Source organism: Xenopus laevis, chromosome 6S (assembly GCF_017654675.1).
Source record: "Xenopus laevis strain J_2021 chromosome 6S, Xenopus_laevis_v10.1, whole genome shotgun sequence".
Classification (NCBI taxonomy): domain Eukaryota; kingdom Metazoa; phylum Chordata; class Amphibia; order Anura; family Pipidae; genus Xenopus; species Xenopus laevis.
The window spans coordinates 119,660,110-119,685,110 of record NC_054382.1 but is presented as its reverse complement, the minus strand read 5'-3'; the positions used below and the strand labels follow the sequence as shown (position 1 = coordinate 119,685,110).

The window sequence follows — 25,001 nt, the reverse complement described above, 5'->3', positions numbered from 1 at the left end:
GTATGGTTTTTGCTTTCCAGGCACGTCATCCCCAAGACAGCGTGACAACGGCGTACCTGGCACGTCGAATAGCCTAGGGGGAGCTGGGGGTGCACAGGTGTGGAGGAGGAGAAGGAGGACCCAGCAGCAGAGTAAGAAGAAGAAGAAGACGAGGTAGAGAGCGATGGAGGAGTAGAGGTGGTGGCAGAACCGCGTGCAATCCGTGGCGGTGACACCAACTCCACTGTTGTTGTTGAGCTACCCATTCCCTGCTTCCCAGCCATTACCAAGTTCACCCAGTGGGCAGTGTAGGTGACATACCTGCCCTGACCATGCTTGGAGGACCATGCGTCAGTAGTCATATGGACCTTTGGCCCAACACTAAGTGACAGAGATGCGGTAACTTGGCTCTGCACATGTTGGTACAGGTGTGGTATTCCCTTTTTAGAAAAAAAATTGCGGCTGGGTACCTTCCACTGCGGTGTCCCAATTGCTACAAATTTGCGGAAGGCCTCAGAGTCCACCAGCTGGTATGGTAAAAGCTGGCGGGCTAAGAGTGCAGACAAGCCAGCTGTCGGACGCCGGGCAAGGGGGTGACAGTCAGACATTGGCTTCTTACGCTCAAACATGGCCTTCACAGAAACTTGGCTGGTGGCAGATGACTGGGAATGGGAACAGGTGGTCAAGGTGGAAGGCGGAGTGGAGGGTGGTTCAGACGGGTCAAGGAGAGCAGAGGTAGAGCAGTAAGATGCTGGACCAGAAGGAGTGTGGCTTTTAGTTTGCCTGTTGCCTTTGAGGTGTTGCTCCCAAAGTGCTTTGTGCTTGCCGCTCATGTGCCTTCGCATAGAAGTTGTACCTATGTGGCTGTTGGGCTTACCAAGGCTCAGTTTCTGACTGCACTCATTGCAAATTACAATGCTTTTGTCAGAGGCACACACATTAAAAAAATCCCACACTGCTGACTTTTTGGAAGTGTGCGATCTGGCGGTAACAGTAGAAGTTGGCGGAGTTGGCGGTATTGGCGGCAATGGCGGGTGCGTTGGCCGGCTGAACACAGGTGCCGATACATGTTGTTGCCCTACTGATCCCTGCGGGCTGTCCTCCCTGCTTCTTCTAAGTCTTATTCTCCTACTGCCTCTCTGACTCTCCGTCTCTCCATCTGAACTACCCTCCTCTTGCTCTCTTCTACTAGGCACCCACAAAACATCAATCTCCTCATCATCATTCTCCTCAGATGCATCAATTTCTTCTGACACATCACAGAAGGAAGCAGCAGCGGGGACCTCCTCCTCATCACTCATTATGTCCATCTCTATCGTGTTCTCTGCCAGAATTAAATCTGGTGTAAGGTCCTCATCTCCTTCATCTTCTTCTGGCAATAATGGTTGCGCATTACTCAGTTCAAGAAACTCATGGGAAAATAACTCCTCTGACCCCAGTGAAGAAGGGGCACCGGTGGTGGAGGAAGTGTTACGTGGGGTGGCCATAGCAGTGGAGGATGAGGAGGATGTTGTGGTAAAGTTAGAAACGGTAGAGGATGGGGTGTGCTGTGTAAGCCAGTCAACTACCTCTTCAGCATTTTGGGAGTTCAGGGTCATTGGCTTTTTAAAACTGGGCAATTTGCTAGGGCCACAGGATTGCATAGCAGCACGGCCCCTAGCACGGCCTCTGCGTGGCGGCCTGCCTTTGCCTGGCATTATTTTTAAAAAAACAACAACAACAACAAAAACTCAGTTGGTTTTTCTGGAAACGATAATACACACAGCTAGATGGCGGGTTGAAGAAAACACTGTGCAAATAATGCCTACAAAGTCAACGTATACACTACTACAGCGGTGGATACGGATTACGTAAAATATATGAATGCTGCTTGAAAAAAAGTAACTCAAGTGGTTTTTCTAGAGACGATAATATTATCAATATTTAGACAAAATGTGAACAAGGTCACACAGCTCGATGGCGGGTTGAAGAAAACACTGTGCAAATAATGCCTACAAGGTCAACGTATACACTACTACAGCGGTGGATACGGATTACGTAAAATATATGAATGCTGCTTGAAAAAAAGTAACTCAAGTGGTTTTTCTAGAGACGATAATATTATCAATATTTAGACAAAATGTGAACAAGCTCACACAGCTCGATGGCGGGTTGAAGAAAACACTGTGCAAATAATGCCTACAAGGTCAACGTATACACTACTACAGCGGTGGATACGGATTACGTAAAATATATGAATGCTGCTTGAAAAAAAGTAACTCAAGTGGTTTTTCTAGAGACGATAATATTATCAATATTTAGACAAAATGTGAACAAGCTCACACAGCTCGATGGCGGGTTGAAGAAAACAGTGTGCAAATAATGCCTACAAGGTCAACGTATACACTACTACAGCGGTGGATACGGATTACGTAAAATATATGAATGCTGCTTGAAAAAAGTAACTCAAGTGGTTTTTCTAGAGACGATAATATTATCAATATTTAGACAAAATGTGAACAAGCTCACACAGCTCGATGGCGGGTTGAAGAAAACACTGTGCAAATAATGCCTACAAGGTCAACGTATACACTACTACAGCGGTGGATACGGATTACGTAAAATATATGAATGCTGCTTGAAAAAAAGTAACTCAAGTGGTTTTTCTAGAGACGATAATATTATCAATATTTAGACAAAATGTGAACAAGGTCACACAGCTCGATGGCGGGTTGAAGAAAACAGTGTGCAAATAATGCCTACAAGGTCAACGTATACACTACTACAGCGGTGGATACGGATTACGTAAAATATATTATGGCTGCTTGAAAAAAGTGACTCCGGTGTTTTTTCTGGAGACGGTAATATTATGGATATTTAGACAGAATGTGAACAAGGTCACACAGCTCGATGGCGGGTTGAAGAAAACAGTGTGCAAATAATGCCTACAAGGCCAACGTATACACTACTACAGCGGTGGATACGGATTACGTAAAATATATGAATGCTGCTTGAAAAAAGTGACTCCGGTGTTTTTTCTGGAGACGGTAATATTATGGATATTTAGACAGAATGTGAACAAGGTCACACAGCTCGATGGCGGGTTGAAGAAAACAGTGTGCAAATAATGCCTACAAGGCCAACGTATACACTACTACAGCGGTGGATACGGATTACGTAAAATATATGAATGCTGCTTGAAAAAAAGTAACTCAAGTGGTTTTTCTAGAGACGATAATATTATCAATATTTAGACAAAATGTGAACAAGGTCACACAGCTCGATGGCGGGTTGAAGAAAACAGTGTGCAAATAATGCCTACAAGGTCAACGTATACACTACTACAGCGGTGGATACGGATTACGTAAAATATATTATGGCTGCTTGAAAAAAGTGACTCCGGTGTTTTTTCTGGAGACGGTAATATTATGGATATTTAGACAGAATGTGAACAAGGTCACACAGCTCGATGGCGGGTTGAAGAAAACAGTGTGCAAATAATGCCTACAAGGCCAACGTATACACTACTACAGCGGTGGATACGGATTACGTAAAATATATGAATGCTGCTTGAAAAAAGTGACTCCGGTGTTTTTTCTGGAGACGGTAATATTATGGATATTTAGACAGAATGTGAACAAGGTCACACAGCTCGATGGCGGGTTGAAGAAAACAGTGTGCAAATAATGCCTACAAGGCCAACGTATACACTACTACAGCGGTGGATACGGATTACGTAAAATATATGAATGCTGCTTGAAAAAAGTGACTCCGGTGTTTTTTCTGGAGACGGTAATATTATGGATATTTAGACAGAATGGGAACAAGGTCACACAGCTCGATGGCGGGTTGAAGAAAACAGTGTGCAAATAATGCCTACAAGGCCAACGTATACACTACTACAGCGGTGGATACGGATTACGTAAAATATATTATGGCTGCTTGAAAAAAGTGACTCCGGTGTTTTTTCTGGAGACGGTAATATTATGGATATTTAGACAGAATGTGAACAAGGTCACACAGCTCGATGGCGGGTTGAAGAAAACAGTGTGCAAATAATGCCTACAAGGCCAACGTATACACTACTACAGCGGTGGATACGGATTACGTAAAATATATGAATGCTGCTTGAAAAAAGTGACTCCGGTGTTTTTTTCTGGAGACGGTAATATTATGGATATTTAGACAGAATGGGAACAAGGTCACACAGCTCGATGGCGGTTGAAGAAAACAGTGTGCAAATAATGCCTACAAGGCCAACGTATACACTACTACAGCGGTGGATACGAATTACGTAAAATATATTATGGCTGCTTGAAAAAAGTGACTCCGGTGTTTTTTCTGGAGACGGTAATATTATGGATATTTAGACAGAATGTGAACAAGGTCACACAGCTCGATGGCGGGTTGAAGAAAACAGTGTGCAAATAATGCCTACAAGGCCAACGTATACACTACTACAGCGGTGGATACGGATTACGTAAAATATATTATGGCTGCTTGAAAAAAGTGACTCCGGTGTTTTTTCTGGAGACGGTAATATTATGGATATTTAGACAGAATGTGAACAAGGTCACACAGCTCGATGGCGGGTTGAAGAAAACAGTGTGCAAATAATGCCTACAGGGCAAATAATGCCTAAAAGGTCAACTTATACACTACTACAGCGGTAGTAAAATAAAAAAAAGTAAAATAAAAAAAAAATGAATATTAAAAAAAAAATTAAAGTTGGTGCTGCTGAACTACTAGGAGCAGCAGATTAGCACACCAGTCCCACTCCCCAACACTGCTAGACTAATAGCACTGGGCTCTTATAGTAGTAGTAGTAGTAGTAGTAGTAGTAAAACAACAAAAAAATAAATAAAAGCAGTCCTTACAAGGACTACTGTTATTGCAGCAGTCAGCAGATGAGATCAGAAGCAGGACAGCTGCCCACTGCAGCTACATACAGAGCACTGCAGTAGAAGGTAGATTACTAGCCAGCAAAGCTACCTAAGCTTAAATGTCCCTCAAACCCCTGCAGACTTCTGTCCCTCCAATAACAGAGCAGTATCAAAACGATTACTAGCCAGCAAACTTTCAACTGTCCCTGAAATCACTAACAGGCAGCAGCTCTCTCCCTACACTATCTCTTCAGCACACACAGGCAGAGTGAAAAAACGCTGCAGGGCTTCGGTTTTTATAGGGAAGGGGAGTGGTCCAGGGGAGAGCTTCCTGATTGGCTGCCATGTACCTGCTGGTCTGGGGTGAGAGGGCAAAAAAAAGCGCCAACAATGGCGAACCCAAAATGGCGAACGTCGCGCGACGTTCGCGAACTTCCGGCGAGCGCGAACACCCGATGTTCGCGCGAACAAGTTCGCCGGCGAACAGTTCGCGACATCTCTATTGGTTAGAGATAGATCTACGAGGACTGTGCACTGAGATAAAAATAGAATCTGTGCCTTATATCATGGCTACTGCATTGCACGAGTAAGACGATTATCTTTTTATACAAGCCACGGAAATTGCACCTTACTGTTTTGAAGACCAATGTTATGGAAATGTGGGTGCACACATGAATGGGCTGGTTAACAAAGAGAATTGCTAACTGTCATCTTTATAAATTGACAGCTACCTGAGGTGCTGTTTATAGATGCCAATGACATGAATTAATGGGAAGGAGGTAGAGCCTGGAAAAGAAATGCAAATGAAAGCATTGGATAGGCATTTGAATGGATTTGTTGAAAACAATATAATTTTATTATAGTCACTAAACTTTCCAAAATAATTGCACTTCTCTTAATTTGGTTAAATAAACGAACCCGAAAGGCATACAATCATATGATTAAAAAACTATTGTAACTACAAAGTAGAGTAGAAATAACAGATGGCAACATATCATGGTCATAAAATGTTGGAATCTATAGTAGAGAATAATTGGCCAGCCGATACCCTTCCAAGTATCATCTCAACAGCCCCCAGTAGCACTGGAAAGTGCAAAGATGGACACTTTATTGCTACAGTAAATGAATTCAGTGTATTTTTGTAAACTAAGACATTGGCCTGCAACTTTGCAGACTTTGGAAGGCAACTGACAGATATATTATAAGAAAAATACATTTCTGGAACAGATTTCCAGTGTTTCAACAAGAATTGTATACACACTCCTTATCAAGACCCGATTGCTCAATTATTGTTTAAATCATCTTCAAAATATATGGATACTGATTCAAAACTCTTATAAATGGTTTGGAATCTGCACAGCAGCCAAAATACACTGGAGAAATGCAAAAAAATATAATTACACAAAAATAAATCAGAAAGTTCAAGATTTACGCAGTTAAAGAGTTTTCTGGTATGGGAAGTTTTGCATGCTTAATGGTAATGTAGTTCAGACAAACACATAGGGGGATTATTAATCAAAGTCCAAAAACTTCTCACTATTTCGTTAAAACCTCTCTGACCTAATTCCCGCAGACTTTTTTTTACCGTATCTATCCGTAATGAGCTCGTTATTAGGAACCTAGTGTAGTGAACGGTACCTTTGGGTGCACAGGGGAACCCTGTGGGTTCCAGTGTTCACCGACACCTTTTGGGGCCCGGGCTTTCTGCTGCGGAAGCCAACAAGGAAGTGCGTAGCAACAACGTAAACGAGGTACCGGCAGGGATCATGAGAAAGCATAGTCGGGGTCAGACGATGACTTCAAGTCAGACGGCAATAGTCATAGTCAAAAGATCAGGCAAAAGTCAAAATCAGGAAGTTAATAAAAAGGAAAAAGCTTGAGCAGGAACAGATAAACTGAAGCCTAGCTTGGCACTTTAAAGCTGATTTGGCACCAAAAATCAAATCTTGGCGCTGTGACACGTGCGTCATGCCGCTTGACGTGAAAGTGCCGGCAAACCCAGAAGTGCACGCCTGCGCACAGAGTTCTTTGAAGAGACGGGAGGTAATAGAACGCCGGAATCTCCCGGCACATCTTACACTATCAATCACAAAAAAAAAAAATACTTTATGAAATCCTAAAAATCTGAATTGTACAATTGTTTTCAGATTTTACGCCTGAAAACTAAGACTGTTTTGGATTATTGCAAGAAAACCACAAAATCTTCGGATTATTGTACATGACCTTGTCAGATCTGAGTTGGAGTACTTTTTTATTCAGATTTCTAATACCATCTAGCTTTTTTCCTCTAAAAAAAATGATTTTCCCCTTTAAAACTCCGACCAGAAAAAAAAATCAAACTTTAGTAAATAACTCCCATAATGTATATGACCTGGATTGTCAGACAAATTCAGTTTTTATAAACCAAAAATAGCAGATTTATTTTCTTATTCACTTATTTTTTATTCAAGTGAAGCAGATGCAATATGATAAGACATGGTAGCTTATAATTTTTTTGTAGTTTTTTAAAGTGTTTACATTTTTTATTATGAAATGGGAACCTTATCAGGACATTACGCTGGCACTATAATTATTTTCCTTAATTTCTAGAGCAAATGTCTCCATTGAGGCTCAAAGTGAATTGAGCCTTAATCTGTATCAGCTAAATAAAATCACTCATCCCCATTAGTTATAGTTATAGGTAATTATTTGTCTTAATAAATAAGACAGAATGATTTCCAATATATAAGGTATAATGTTACTATTTAAAATACGGAGCTGGTATATTTCAACATAAAAGCAAAATTTAGAAAATTAAAAAGGAAGGCTAATAATAACCGAGAGTGCTTATTATCGAACTGACAGTGTGAATTATTTTGTCTAGGAGGTTCATGAGCTGATGATTATTTTTGTTGTAACCAAGGACTTAATACATGGCTCATTTATAGCTGAAATTGTATTACTGCCTATGTCTGTAAAAATAAATTGATAGTTTCAAATGAAAGGCAGTAAAAACATGTTCCCTTCAACCTACTACTGCACAGTCTTCCGTAAACATTTGGGATTAGCCAACACTTCTGTAATACATATGATTAGCATCTTACTGCTCATGTCAAAACATGGTATGTTACCTATCAACCCAAATCTCCGCTAATAGCCATGTCAGCACTCCCCTCACTTTACCCATCATTTTTCACCACTTTGTAGATTTTGATTTTACTAAGTAGCCTAATATTCTCTTTCCCAAATGTTTTGCTCAATATTAGCTTCATCAGTATTAGCATCAACCATGTTGTAGATTCCAGTAATTGTGATGTATATGTTTAATCTCTGAATATATTGTTGCTCTCCATGTGGGTTTTTATGTAGCCCTTTACAGAGATTGCTCATCAGTCCCTGCCCCAGTGGAGCTTACAATCTAAGGTGCCTATTATATTTAAACACCTTAAAGGTGGCCATACACGGATAGATCCGCTCGTTTGGCGATGTCGCCAAACGAGCGGATCTCCCTCCGATATGCCCACCTTGAGGTGGGCAATATCGGGCTGATCCGATCGTGGGCCCTAGGGCCCAACGATCGGATCCTAGCGTTCGCCAAACGGGCGGTCGGATCGCGGGACCGCATCAACGAACAGATGCGGCCACGATCCAACGGGATTTTTAATCCCATCCGATCGAGATCTGGCCGACTTTCGGCCAGATCTCGATCGGGGAAGCCCGTCGGGGGCCCCCATACACGGGCCAATAAGCTGCCGACACGGTCTGTCGGCAGCTTTTATCGGCCCGTGTATGGCCACCTTAAGGTACATTTTTATCTGAAGTCAATTAACCTGTCTGTATATTTTGCTAAAAGAGGAAATGTCATAATAGTAAACACCTTCAATAAACCATAGTGGATAGTTAGATACTAAGGGAACATTTACTAAAGCAAAACCAAAAAGGTTGTGAGTATCTCTTCAAAAATAATAACCAAAATATTATAAAAAGTTCAAACGATTTATTAGGACATACAGGTAAAGGCCTTACACATTTCGTGCCTATAGGGGCACTTACTCATAGGCTCATTAGCCTATGAGTAAGTGCCCAATAGGCATAAAGTTTCATATTTAGTATACAAAATACAGCATTTCTGGCCTTATTCTATTTTAGACTTTACATGCACTTTAAGTATAAAAACTTTAAAGGAACTAAAATATTTTTCAGATCTTTTTCTTATTCCCTAGGACATTTAAATTAAATTGCTTCTCAAAAGTTGTGGGACTTAATACTTTCTACTAACAATAAGACTCTGCTTTGTGACCTTAGGGGGTTATTTATCAAAGTACAATGTATCTCAATATTTTCTGCTACAAACAAACGATCAAATCTGCTCTGGTTTTTTACTCTTATTTATTACATTTTCCCAAAAATTTCTTTGCGGAAACAAATACGATTTTCATGACTTTTTTGAATTTTTCCATCTGATTTTCTCAATTTTTTCAGAATTTTAACCAAAAACTCCAAAAACTTGGGGTATTGCACGAAACCCAGCGCACATCAAAAAATCATTGGGACTTCTCCCATTGACTTATATGCAACCTTGACAGGTCGGAGATGCCGGATTTTCAGATTCTGACTTTTCCATCCTTGGGGTTTAATAAATTCTGAAAAATGTGTGATTTTTTAAAAGTCAGATTTTATATAAAAAAATCATGAATTTTTCATGATTTTTGCATTCGGAGTTTATTAAATAACCCCCTTAGTGTTAAGTGCATAGCAAAAGATAGAGAGACAGTATTATGGAAATACATTTAATTTAAGAAACAAATGAAATATTCAAACTGCAAAGAATTCACAGTAATTTTCTACCGTATGTTACATTTATAGCTGGATTGATGATATAGCACTATGGGATTTTGCTGTTTAAATCTAGTATTTAAAGAAAATCTTATTTCCATCAACACCAATGAAAAATGTTTATTTTGTCCTCAGTTAGAAATGACAGTTCCTAAGCTGTTATTTTACAACTTAGCAAATGAAACTGATATCAGTCATTACTGTGCTGCATCCAGTGACACAAGGAAGGAAACAACTTAATTCTTCAGATATAAATATTTCCATAATACTAGACAACATCTTGCACGAAGGGTTTTATAAAAATTGTGGTACATTGTTTAAATAAAATTGTGACTAATATTGAATAAGACGTCTCACAATTTGGGGTTTTTACTGTGTTTTTGTGAACATTTAAAAGAAAAAAAATCCCAATTTCCAATCACAATCTCTGATTCTATCAGTATGACTTTTACCATTAACAATTATTTTTTCATATTTCTTTCTTTTTTACCATTTTCATTGGAGTTTCTAATAAACCACAACATAAGTATACATAGATCATTTGTTTGCACAATCAGCAACTATATTTCTTATGAAACATATTAGTGCAGTATAATTATAATCATAACCATTATCTAATTATAAATTTATTATCGTAATTAATAAAATATATAATAACTTTATAGAAAGTAAAGCGAGCTTTCAGCTCTCTGAGGAGGATGTTTTTCTCCCCTGGCTACAAAAATATTCTGCCTTGTTCCTAGTTATAATCCCTTTTAACAGATTTATGCTGAGCTATATCTGTACTGAAAACACAATGTTACATTAACCACTGCTATTTCCGTGATTAGTGATGGGCGAATTTGGGGTGTTTTCACTTCTCCGAAAAATTTGTGAATTTCCAGCGAAAAATTCACGAAACGGCGAAAATTTTTCGAAATGACGCCGGTATCCGTATTTGACAAAATTTCGCCGGCGTCCAAAAAAACAGGCAATGACGCCCGCAAATTTTCTCTGGCGAATTTTCATGGCGTTTTTTGCGAATTTATTCGCCGGCGGCAAATCATGGGAATTCGCTGTGAATTTGCGCCTGTCGAATAAATTCTCCCATCACTATCCGTGATCAATGTAGATAAACATACTGAATATATTTCCATAAAATATGCCATTACATAATAAAGGCAGTAAAACTATAAGGGGCATATTTACTAAATGGCGAAGTGGCAAACGCTGACGACAATTCTCCAGTGTTACCGGCCACAGGGACATCGCAGATTTTTCGGATCATTGCCAATTCGCTAGTGAAAGAGATAGGCGCTAGCTTTCATTCGCACTCTATCGACAGGTGACAATTTGCTCTAATGAATGGACGTTACTCTGCAAATTCACTAAAATGCGGATTTTACTGAACGTTACCTCTTTAGCCAGACTAAAGACCAGCTCAGACCAGGTGAAGTGCACTGGAGTGCATAGGACTTCATTATTCTTCTGTTACTTACATCATATTCTGTAGTGGAAAAAGGATCAAAGTTCAAAAAACTCTTCCTTCCTTTACCTTTTTTCAGAGAGATAGCCTGCAAAAGTCCTTAAAAGTTTTTTTTGGGTAACCGGTTTCCTCCATATATTTCTAACATATGGAACATTAACTATACAGTGGGCTCATGTGTAGGGCATTATAACAACTCTGTTGTCTTTATTAAGGGTCCCTGGACATGTGTAATTAACAGTGAGCTTAGGGACCAATTTAACAATATACAGTACACTTCGGGCGCATTTATTATTGGTCGAATATCGAGGGTTAATTAGGTGGCGAAGTAGGTAGTCAAAGTTTTTTTTAAAGAGACAGTACTTCGACTATCGAATGGTTGAATAGTCGAACAATTTTTAGCTCGAATCGGTTGATTCTAAGTCGAAGTCTTAGTCGAAGGTCAAAGTAGCCAATTCGATGGTCGAAATAGCCAAAAAAATACTTTGAAATTCGAAGTATTTTTTATTCTATTCCTTCACTCGAGCTTAGTAAATGTGCCCCCTAGAATAGAAATGTTGCAATATAAGGCTGATTAGTAATTAATACACATAATTAGTACAAGGCAGCACAGAAACCAGTGCAGTTAGCATCAACCTTGTAGCATCAGCTTATATAAAAGTAAAAATAAATTTTCTGCTTGTAAATTTGCAATGACCCCTAAGCTTAGCTTCTCAACAGCTGCTCAGAGCCCACTGAGCATGTGAGTGTCGCAGACACTTTCCAAGATGGTGACCCCCTGTGACAAGTTTGAAGTCCTGGATCATTGCTGCTATTGACAAGCTGAAACTTTAGGCTGATGCAATAAATTCAGTATATAAAATATGGCATATTAACTATATTAATTTTTAGGGTTTAACCACAGAACGTGAAATGGACGCGAAATGGAACACATTTGCCCATCACTAGTTGAAGGCAAAAATTTCAAATACCATCATAAAGCCTTAACATATTTTAGTCTGACAAAGCTTTAGTTTTAAGGCCACTTACTATGTAATAGTAATTTTATTTTGAATGCTCAAGAGACATCTAGAATGTTACTTGTCAAATATTTGCAAAGGATTATTTCCATTACAGGTTCATAATAACTGATTCATGTTTGTTATCTTTTTGCAGATTGTATTTAAAGGGTCACAGTGGGACAGCAGGGAAGCAAAGCAGCCTAATCTTGCATGGTGCAGACTTCAGTACAAAAGATGCAGACAATGACAACTGTATGTGCAAATGTGCTCTCATGCTGACGGGAGGTACGTTTAGTTAATTTTTCAGAATTCATCGAAATAAAAACCTAGAACTGCAAAATAAAGATCATACGTGGACTGCATTGCATTTAATAAAATAAGCAAAAATAATTGAAACTGACAAAAGAAAGTCCACAAAATGCAAATCTCAGATAACTAAGATACCTTTGATTTCTAGCCAAATACCTATATAAAGTTTCTCCATCTTTTAGTTTGTTTTCAATTCTGCAGTGTTTTTCCTCCAGACTTTTTGTCTTCCAGGCAGGGTGCTTTTAGAATATAAATTGCCCCACATACAGTATAAATGAAAGGAACAGTGAGCATGGTATCAACAGTGACATCATATCAATCTTTATTTATAAGCCTTGTTTTTTTTTCACAATTCAAATTATTTAGCGCTAAAAATCGTACATGTGAAGAATGGTTTTAAGATATGAAATTTTTGATATTTATTAGTGTAAAAACCACAAAAACACTAATGTAAAACTTCATATTGGAGCCAATAGGAGCTGTCCTTAGCCAATTGTTAAATATTTTGTTATATCAGCATTTTAGTTTTTTCAAAAGGTCTTCTTTGCTTTTAAATGCACAAAGAATAAAAGAGGATTTTGAAGTTTTTGCATTCTTATTTGGATTTGTTCCACATTTTTATTCGCTCTTGTCTTTTATATTCGGAGGTGCACTCTAAAAAAAACCAGCTGCCATGGTGCAAGAAAAATAGGTTTCTGTGCTCACGGGTCTTTGGAAAATAAATTAAAAATATTTATTTAATCATATGCAAAGTTCAATGTCTTAGTAACTACAGAAAGGGCAAAATGTAGTGACCAAAATAACCAAATAATAACAATAATAATAAAATACTGTACCACCAACTGTATTTATATAGATAGAGGTCACAGAGGATTTATGTGGCCATATAGTACAGCCACATAACTACTAGAGAAATTCAGAAGATGCCATTTATAAGGATATCATTTACAGGTCCCATAATAACCAAGCTGTAGCATATATATTTATTTTATTAGTAGCTCTCTGATTTTCAGTAAGAAATTGCTCACAGGTTTTAAAAAACATTTTTCTGTTTTCAGATTATCCATTACCCTCTCATGTCATTCTATTGGACCAACTCATAGCGTCCAGTCTTGCACCATGCACATCTCATTATGAGTTAGGGCCTTTACAAAATATATATATTTCCAAACTATAAGAAGCTTGATTCTTTGAAATTATAGGATAAGCTTAGCGCTTACCATGGTGGGTCTGGGTGCTCATGCCCCAGACCTTCAGCAAGGGGGAGTACGTCACAGAAATGTAATTTTAGGCAGGCACTAATCCGTAACACCATACAGTAGAATCCAGGAGCCCAAAGTTTAGATAATACAAACAGTTTTTATTTTACATTATGTTGAAAAAGCCTTAAGAGTTTCGTGTCACCCAAGGACACTTAATCATAGGCCTATGAATAAGTGTCCTTGGGTGACACAAAACGCATAAGGCTTTTTTAACATAATGTAAAATAAAAACTTTTTGTATTATCTAAACTTTGGATTCTACTGTATGGTGTTCCAGATTAGTGCCTGCCCACAATTCTAATTCCTTTACAAGATAGCTCTGTGTTCTTTTCTCTTTAAAAACAAAATAGCCTGATTTTAAGGAATTTCCTAAAGACTTTGATAGTGTAATATTTTCTGGAACAAAATGAAAGGATATTGGAGTTATTTAAGTATCTGCTTTTAAAAGGAATTATTAGAAAATCTATTTAGTTGAGTGCTATTTTCAGATCTAAGAAGCTTTGTTGGTTGACAGAGTGTTACGCTCTCTGAGCTGCATGTTTATGTGAATGCTATAAAATATCTTAGAGTAGAGCTTCATTAGTATTAGCTTTATTGATAACAGGGAAGATGTTTCATTGCTGTGGTCAAAAGTCTTTTTTATCATTCCAGCAGCAAATAGGTGTTTCAGTTGATGGTAATTAGGCAGGGATGTGGAAACTGTGGACATGCTTCTCAGATAAGGGTGATGGTGTTTTAAATTACATTTATTTATATACTGTAGTAAGTAGGTGCCACTTGTGATGTGTTTCACCAATAAAGTACAAAAACAGATGGAGAAATAACAGGTTTTTGTCTTGTGCAAGTAAAAATATGGCAATAGTAATTTTTCTTGGTTCTTTATGAACTTGTTTGCAACTTGTTTGGATTTATGAAAGAAGAACAGCAGCAAGGTCAAAGTACACAAGCCCTGAGCATTTTTCTGTGTTCTGTTGCTGAACTTTCAAGTTTTTCTTCTGGTCCAGTATTTGGTCGGGAGTAGGACCTCTTTTTAGCTCACAAGAAATTATAGACATTACAGGTATAGGATATTTTATCAATAATGCTTGGGACCTGGGTTATTCTGTATTCTGTATTCTGATTAATCTGTTTTAACACATTAAATAAAGCAAATGGATTGTTTTGCCACTAGTATGGATTTATTCAGCTTAGTTAGGACCAAGTTCAAGCTATTGTTTTATTATTAGAGAGAAATTTTTTTAATATTGCAATTATTTGCTTAAAATGGACTCCATGGAAATTGGTCTTTCTGTTATCTAGAGCTTTCTATATAATGGGTTTCCGAATAAGGGATCAAACAACTACCTCCAAGAATATCTAGGACTACACTAAGGGGCAGAATTACTAAACTCGAGTGAAGAATTTGAATGGTAAAAAATTCGAATTTCTAAGTATTTTTTTGGGTACTTTGACCATCGAATTGGTTAAATTCGATCGAATCGATCGATTCGAACGATTTGAAGTAAAAATCGTTCGACTATTCAACCATTTGATACTGTCTTTTTAAAAAATACTTTGATTTCATACTTTGCCGCTTTAAAACTACCGAGGTGTAATGTTAGCCTATGGGGACCTTAAGCTTTTTATAATCGAATAAAAATCCTTCGATCGATCGCTTAAAATTGTTCAAATCTTTTGATTTAAAGAATTTTATCGTTCGACCAAATGATTTTTATTCAATCGTTTGATCGAAGCATTGGCACTAAATCCTTGGAATTCGATATTCCCTCGAAGGATTTAACTTCGAGGGTTGAATTCGAGGGTTTATTTAAATCTGCCCCCAAATGTCCACCATTTTTGATTATAAGGCTGGAATTCCAGGTGCATCTAGGACACCAACTAGGCATGCTCTATACATTTCAGCCCTAACTGAACAACAGACCTCCCCGAACCATAAAGCATTAAGCTGCAAACAATATTTGTTTGAGTTGAAGTGTATGGTTTTTACTTTACAAGATAAAATATAGCTATGGTTTGATATGTTGCAGATGGCTGTAGTGAAAGGCCTATAAAAGTGTATGTTCCCATCGCACAATTTAGAGAGATATACAATATGCAAGATTTTGGTGAAGAAGTTTTTTTTTATTTTATTTGTTAGTGTTGTTATAAAGCAGTCATTCGTTTTGACGATTTGTTTTAATTTCAGCAAAAAACTGCAACTCTACTTTTTGTATGCAGTTTTTTCCCCCAAACACAATAATATTTATCTTTTTGCTGTAATTAGTCTGCATAAAGGTTTAGCTAAGTTTGTTAAGGAGTATGTCCATGCAGCAGTTCCTTAAAATCAAATTTGCATACAAACAGGTCATATTGTGACAAGCAATACTATATTATATTTCCCAAGGCATTTTTTCATGGGATAGATAATATAATCTATACTTTACATTATAATTGTTATAAATATTTGTTAAAAAAAGCAGGATACTTCCCAATCACTGTTTAATCCTTGTGGATACCATGCTTTTAAGGGTAAATATCCAAAAAACCTCCCTTTGGTCAGTGTGTCTATGTATATCTCCTCCCCTTACTCCCACTTTAACACTTTCAGTGCCTTGAGTTAACGTCTCCACCATGTTCATACATAACGTGTTTCCCAATAGTAGAAATTTTTCTATTATTTCTTAGGTTGTCCTGCTCCAATTTTTCCATTTCAATTGGTGTAAGATGTTCTCTTGCGCGTTCTTTGAGGGATCTGTAAGTTCTGCCCATATACTGTTTGCCACAAGTACATGTGACCAAGATATTGTCATATTTTTACTTGCATAAGACATCTGTTTTTGTGAAACACATGGCAAGTGGCACCTACTTACTACAGTATATAAATAAATGTAATTTAAAACACCATCACCCTTATCTGAGAAGCATTTCCACAGTTTCCACATCCCTGCCTAATTACCATCAACTGAAACACGCACTTGCTGCTGGAATGATAAAAAAGACAGAAAATTTAACCACGGCAATGAAACATCTTCCCTGTTATCAATAAAGCTAATTCTAATGAAGCTCTACTCTAAGACATTTTATAGTATTCACATAAACATGCAGCTCAGAGAGCGTAACACTCTGTCAACCAACAAAGCTTCTTAGATCTGAAAATAGCACTCAACTAAATAGATTTTCTTATAAATCCTTTTAAAAACAGGTACTTAAATAACTCCAATATCCTTTCATTGTGTTCCAGAAAATATTACAAATATTATCAAAGTCTTTAGGAAATTTCTTAAAATCTGGCTATTTTGTTTTTAAAGTGAAAAGAACACGGAGTTATCTTGTAAAGGATATTGAATTGTGGGCAGGCACTAATCTGGAACACCATACAGTAGAATCCAAAGTTTAGATAATACAAAAAGGTTTTATTTTACATTATGTTAAAAAAGCCTTACACGTTTTTTGTCACCCAAGGACACTTATTCATAGGCCTATAATTAAGTGCCCTTGGGTGACACGAAATGCTTAAGGCTTTTTCAACATAAAGTAAAATAAAAACTTTTTGTATTATCTAAATTTTGGATTCTACTGTATGGTGTTCCAGATTAGTGCCTGCCTAAAATTACATTTCTGTGACGTACTCCTCCTGGACCCACCATGGAAAGCGCTAAGCTTATCCTATAATTTCAAGCTTCTTAAAGTTTGGAAATATATATTTTGTAAAGGCCCCATACAAAATGAGATGGTGCAAGACTGGACGCTATGAGTTGGTTGATAATCTGTACAGGTATGTGATCTATTATCTGGTAACCTGTTATCCAGAAAACTCCATGGACTCCACTTTAATCAAATAATTGTAGTTTTTAAAAATTATTTTCTTTTTCTCTGTAGTAAAATGGAATAGGTATGGGACCTGTTATCCAGAATGCCCAGGACCTGGATCCATAAAGGTACAAAGATCCATAATTTGGATATTTGTACCTTAAATGGGACCCGTCACCCAAAAAAATTATTCAAAATCCTATTTTATCACATTAGTCAAGCAAAATGAACTTTAATTAAACTATATAAATTATTTGAATAATGTTTCCTTCAGTCTGGGAATTCATAATTATGGCAAGCAGGCAGGAGCCATTTTGTGGACACTGTTATTAAGACAAGCCCTGCATCATCTCCGAATCTTGTTTGTGCACCAGAATGGGGGACCTGATGTCCATCCCCATGCACTGGCTACACAATTAAATGGTGAAGAGAACAGGGGAATATGTAGAGAGCAGTGACATCTAGGAAGTGCTGAATGGAAAGTGAAAGTAATTGTCTGCCACGCCTCTATGCCACAGGCATAGAGGAGGGGCAGACAATATTTGATTGACAGCTGAGATTTTTAAATGAGCTTACAGCAGCTATGAATGCTTTAATAAAAAATAGAAATTGTTTTTCATGTTTAATTTGAAAAGGACTTTTATTATACAGATTTTTATGTCTGGGTGACAGGTCCACTTTAAGCCTACTAGAAAATCATGTAAACATGAAATAAACCCAATAGGCTGGTTTTGCTTCCAATAAGGATTAATTATATCTTAGTTTGGATCAAGTGCAATGTACTGTTTTATTTTCCGTAACTTGGAGTTTTTTTTATATAACGGGTTTTCCGGATAACGGATCACATACCTTTACCAACTAACTTAAAATTTATCCTTATTGGAGACAATCTTATTAGGTTTAACATATGTTTAAAAGATTTTTAGTTTAATTTTGGAAAGGCCCCTTATCTAGAAAACTCCAGATCCTGAACATTTTGGAGAACAGGTCCCATACTTATAGCAGTAGTTAGAAAAATAAATCTGTTAATTAGTTTTCATCAATAAAAACACTAAAGAGCACATTTATCAAAGTTTTAAAATAATTTTTAAAGCTTCATGCATTGTGCATAAAATATGACATTTTATTAAATCATTTTCTTGAGAAGATACAAAACTAGATTTCCATTCAAACAAATGCTGAAGTGCCATTGTTTGGTTTTTAAGAAGACAAAAGGAAAAAAGATTTAACTACATTTTGTCTCAGCTTCTGATAAATTAGCCCACTGAGTGCATCCACTTTTTGTTCTCCCACTAGCTTTAAAAATTAGAAGACATTACATAAAGGTTGGGAGTTAGGGTCAATTATGTCTTGGATGAATGTTATTTAAAAAAAAAATCACCAGGGCTTAAAAAAATGGAAGGGTTAGTGAGTTTTTTTCATTTTAAATGTTATGTAGCTTCATTATGAGTTAGTTATTACTTGCATTGTTACATTACATTGAACAACGACTTGCAATTACTGTACAACATGGAATTTTTTCCATAAGCAAAACAAAAAATATCAGTGAAGTTACTGAAGGATAGACTACAGGGCTGTCATTTCACATTAAGGAATATAATGACACTCACCAGAAATCCCTTTCATGTATTTTAACCTCAAAAGAATAAAATGGCTGTAATGATGTAATATGTTACTTTTGTAGATATAATTATTGAGTCACATTTTGGCAATCAAATATTTGAACTAAACAAGCACATATAGAATTGTATAAATGTTGAGTTTTTAGCAGCTTAGCAGTATTTTTATCTAAGTAATTTTTTTTTAAATGTAGTAATAGAAATTTCATGGAAAGAAAAATGTTGGAGGTCAAAATAACCCTGATTGGCGGTAGACATTATTTGTTATATATTTGAAGCTGAGACTCGATGACTAATTTTTTTTTTTTGACACACAAACTTTTTAAACAAAACTCATAGGGGCAAATTCACTAAAGGGCGAATTTTTACCAACAAACAATTTGCCACACTAAGGGGCAGATTTATCAAAGGTCAAGGTAAATTTTTGAATGAAAAAAATATAATTTAGAGCTATTTTTTGTGTACTTCGACTAGGAAATAGTCCAAATTCGATTCAAATTTGAAAAAGATGCAAAAATTAGAATATCAAAATTTATCATGTACTGTCTCTTTAAAAATTCGACTTCGACCATTCGCCATCTAAAACCTGCCGAATTGCTGTTTTAGCCTATGGGGGACCTCCTAGAACATATTTGGAGTCAATTGGTGGACTTTGAAATATCAAAGGTTTTTTTGGCAAAAACTTTGAATCGAATTTGATTGAATGTGCTATTCCTTCGATTCGTAGTATTCGAATTCGGCCGAATACAGACCTGTTTGATCGAGAACTGACCTATTCGACCAAAAAAAACTTAAACTTCATTTAGGTTGGTCTTTTTGAGTTTGAATGTCTAAGTTTTTTCAATTTGAAAAAATGACTTTTTCGTCAATTTCCAATTTTCACGATTTTTCCATGAAAATTTCCGATTTTCACATTTTTTTCATGTCGCTTATTGATTTTTTCGTGAATTTTTCGCAAATTTTGGGAGAAATCACTACTCTTATGCTTAGGTCAATTTGAATAGGGCGGGTACATATATGTAGTAGGGACGTCTTTAATAGAGATGTTGGTGCAAATCTTTGAAGTGGCCACTTTTTATTACAAATGTCCAAGGAAGCAAAAAAAAGACAAAAGAGATCATCTAATCCCCTAGACATGAGCCCACCCTAAAATAAATGTAGCTTGCCCCTCAAATTTTTAAAAAAATTTTAACACAAAAATCTTTAATAGTTAGGACTTTTGAAGGCAATCCAGCTTTAAAATGAATGAAAAAATGCCAGCATTTGACTTTTAAGCTTTTAAGCTTCAGCTTATCAGTTCACTAGGTCTAAGGTTGCAAAGGTAACGATCTGTAAAATTCGCACTTTAGTGAATTTGTGGTGTAACGATCGTTCTCATGATTGAAAATGTGCCTGGCGACATGAAAGTGCACTAATGACAATCTCTTTCACTAGAAAATTGTCGTCTACGCCTGTTAGTAAATTGAAGATGTCCGTGCAGATGAGATTTCTGGCGAAGTTTCTCTAGCGACGGCCACTTCTCTCTTTAGTAAATCTGCCCCATGGTTTTTTTTCCATATGCTCCTGTGAATTTCTAAGCTTCTCCTGCTGTTTGTACTGTATGTACTGTATATTGTCTGTGTTCCTAGAACTAGCTGCCCTGCATATATATGGTGTATAATGGAAACACTAAATACTGCACAATATACTTGTATTGCTCTCTTGCAGCTAAGAGCACTAGGATTTTCTATCATTGGTGTAACGTTTAGGATATTGGGAGATCCACATATTTCTGGCAAAGACACAGAAGGCATATTTTATTTAGTATTTTGGACTATATACTTTTGGACTTATTTATGAGGTGCATTTGCAAGATGCGAGTGCCTTTATTGAATGGTGACAATGTGTGCATTTTTTTCCACAGTCATTGTATGAATCAATGCCATTTATGAAATAATTGGCTACTTCGACCATCGAATTGGCTACTTCGACCTTCGACTACGACTTCGAATCGAACGATTCGAACTAAAAATCGTTCGACTATTTGACCATTCGATAGTCGAAGTACTGTCTCTAAAAAAGACTTTGACTACCTACTTCGCCACCTAAAACGTACCGAGCACCAATGTTAGCCTATGGGGACCTTCCCCATAGGCTTTCTAAGTAATTTCTGATCGAAGGAAAATCGTTCGATCGATGGATTAACATCTTTCGAATAGTTTGATTCGAAGGATTTAATCGTTCGATCGAACGATTTTTCCTTCGATCGTTCGATCAAACTAAATGCGGTAAATCCTTCGACTTCCATATTCGAAGTCGAAGGATTTTACTTTGATGGTCGAATATCGAGGGTTAATTAACCCTTGATATTCGACCCATAGTAAATGTGCCCTCTAGTGTATTTCACTGATTATTGGTCCAATTTTTTTACAGGCTTATCAATTAAAGTAACAAGACAAAAATCTCTGCCATCATTTTTTCCTGTTTTGTAAAATGTTGCTTTGGATAAATAGAACACAAAGTGGATTATCCAAAATATCTATGAAATAATGTCAGAATTATTTTTACAGCATAAAGTGGACAGTGTTACCATTCAATAAGCGTATTATTTCATTTCAATAGCATCCTGTTGTGTTTCAAAATGTTTTTCTCGGTCTCCCAGGAGATGAATAATAGGCTGTCACTTTAAATAAATTGCATAGAAACACTAATCCAGGAGAAGTAGCTGTGAACTGAGGTTTGGTACTTAAGTTCATAATAGTAACTATTTGGTTTAACATAGTATGGAACATCATTTAAGGGGTAGCTTTAAAGTAGAATGTTGCATAATGTTTTTCTTCCATGTTATTGTTGTATTTGCTAAAATATAGGCATTATACTTTTTTTTCCAAATGTTATAACATAAAATATATTAAACACAAAACCATAAACAAATTAATATTTAGTTTGCTGTAAAAGTATTATCAAACATATTAAACTTTAATGATGAGTTTAATATGTGTGGGTACTATTGTGAGTGGCAAAATATAAATCCATTAAAGAATAACTGATGGACGCGACACAGTGTAGGCTTGTTATAATAGCTACACACAACAATGATCTACAATTCTAAAGAACGGAAGGTCACATAAGCATGCATTCATTTCCCACCCACATGCCACTCATTTAGTCACAGATGCCATATGTCCAATTAACTTCTAGTTTACTGAGGAAGTATTTGCCTCTTTGCATTTTTGCACTCCTTTAGGAAGGCAAACCCCCCTTCTGAAGACTCTCCAATTTGCTTCAGAGGGGGAAAAAATTCCTTCCTGACTCCAAAATGGCAATGGGACTAGTCCCTGGATCAACTTGTACTATGAACTATCTCCCATAACCCTGTATTCCCTCACTTGCTAAACACCATCCAACCCCTTCTTAAAGCTATCTAATGTATCAGCCTGTACCACTGATTCAGGGAGACAATTCCACATCTTTACAGCTCTCACTGTAACAAACCCCTTCCCAATATTTAGGTGGAACCTCTTTTCTTCTAATCGGAATGGGTGACCTTGTGTCAGCTGGAAAGACCTACTGGTAAATAAAGCATAAGAGAGGTTATTATATGATCCCCTTATATATTTATACATAGTTATCATAACCCCCTTAAGCGCCTCTTCTCCATTGTGAGCAACCCCAATTTGGCCAGTCTTTCCTCATAGCTGAGATTTTCCATAACTTTTAGCAGCTTAGTTGCCCTTCTCTGGGCCCTCTCTAGTTCAATAATCCCATTTAAGCACAGGAGATATTTTGTTTAGTGAATCAACCACTTTTTTACAAAAGGAATTGGATATTATATGCACTGGAGTTCAAAATCAATAAAAAGAAAAGTTAACTTGTGATAAGTGATGGGCGAATTTGGGGCGTTTCGCTTCATAGAAAAATCTGCGAATTTCCCGCGAAATGTCAAAAAACTCACGAAACAACAACGTTTTTGACACCGGCGTCCATTTTTTTGGACGCCGGCGTCCATTTTTGGCGAAATTGGCAAAATTTTGGCGGCGGTTTCGCAAATTTATTCGCCGTCAGCGAATCGCGGGAGTTCACGGCGAATCCGCGCCTGCTGAATAAATTCCCCCATCACTACTTGTGATGATTTATGATACAGCACTAATGAGTTGTCTATCTAAAGAGCTTGAATTCTATAAAGGATACAAAGAATATAAAACCAAAGGGAATTGGGCAGTTGAATGAGTGTTATATTACTATTCTTCAGTATTACAAATTGCATATATACCTTTGCATTATGAAATGTTATGCGTAAAGACACAAATAACAAATAACTTGCTTTCTTTAAAAATTGTGTGTAAATGTCACACTTTTATTTCTATTAGCGTTTACCATTATTATTAATATAATACATTTGTGTCAATGCAGGTTGGTGGTTTGATGCCTGTGGTCCTTCAAACCTGAATGGGATGTACTACACCGCAGGGCAGAATCACGGAAAGTTGAATGGAATAAAGTGGCATTACTTCAAAGGCCCTAGTTACTCCTTACGTGCAACAACAATGATGATCCGGCCCTTGGAGTTCTAATTCAGCGAGAACCAGCCAGTCACTCCTGATTATAACATCACTATAACTGATGACCAGAAACACATAAACATTTGTTTTCTACTCTCAGATGAATTTTGTGGACTTGGAGCAAGGCATCAGTATACGTCATTTTTAAGAAATACAACTGAATAATAGTTTCAAGAATTTTTGAGGACAAATAAACTGCACTTTTAGGATTGCTGATGCGGAAACAAACTTTTCAGACTTCTCCTGATACTAATATCAGTGGAGCAATTTTAATAACAAACTCTGTAGATATGAATATAGTAGTTACAAAGTAATATTAAGATATCAGTGTGATGCAGCTCCCGAGAGCCTCTTCATCAGAAGACCCAAAGGTTTGTTTAAAGACTATTTTGTTTGCAGATTATTCTTATTCTTATTCTTACATTTCTTGGGCAACCGCATTCTTTCACTATTCAGAAATAATGATTTCGGAATCAATGAAGATTTCAGAATCAATGAAGATTTTTTAGTTTCCGCTTACACAAGGTTTCTTATTTTTTCTGTATACCGTCAGAACAAGTTACAAATGATATTGAGGACAATGCTTATTGACAGAAAACATCTGCAAACTTGTTATTGTGAAAGTATCATAAATCTTTAATAAGATTAATATTCATTGTACTATTCAAATATGGAATGGCTACGTTAAAAGAAAATTGTATCAAATGCATAGCCACTTGCATTTAATAAGCTGTAGTAGATGAGTAGACGTCAGTACCTACATTTTCACTTAGTTTGTTACTCACCTATACTTTTTGCCAGAGCAATGTATATGAAGTATAATTTGTGAGCAAATGAGTACCATTCTTGATACCCTCGTTTAACAACACACAGCTATTAAATGTATTCTTTTACACAATGTTAAAGCTTGTTCTTCACACATTAAATTAAGATTTATTTTTGTTATCTAGGTTTATATTCTTCTTTTAAGTTGTTATGAAATTATCCAAACAGAAACATACAAATGTAAGCAATGTTTTTAAAGTCCGGTCCAAACTTAATTTTACTTCCTCTATACAAATATTGGGATTTTTATGTAACCGGAGCATCCAGTAAAATTCTTGTTTTTAAGTAAAAATGCTACGCATTGGTTGCTATAATGATTAGACTTGTAAGAAACATACTAACATAGTAAGTTAGGTTGAAAAAAGACATGACTATGAGCTATTTTCTAGGGATGCACTGAATCCAGGATTCGGCCTTTTTCAGCAGGATTCGGCCGAATCCTTCTGCCTGGCTGAACCGAATCCGGATCCTAATTTGCATATGAAATCACATGACTTTTTGTCACAAAACAAGGAAGTAAAAAATTCTTCCCTT

General features: G+C 36.7%; 1 protein-coding gene across 1 annotated transcript in view; it reads left to right on the top strand.

The window, feature by feature from the left end:
- Positions 1-24,535, top strand: part of angpt1.S (angiopoietin 1 S homeolog) — a 205,944-nt gene extending 181,409 nt beyond the window's left edge. Inside the window, 2 exon segments of the mRNA NM_001092334.1 lie at positions 12,277-12,407; positions 23,494-24,535. Of these exon segments, the coding sequence (NP_001085803.1) occupies positions 12,277-12,407; positions 23,494-23,654 (292 nt within the window). The 3' untranslated portion in view covers positions 23,655-24,535.
- Positions 24,536-25,001: the final 466 nt, after the last annotated feature.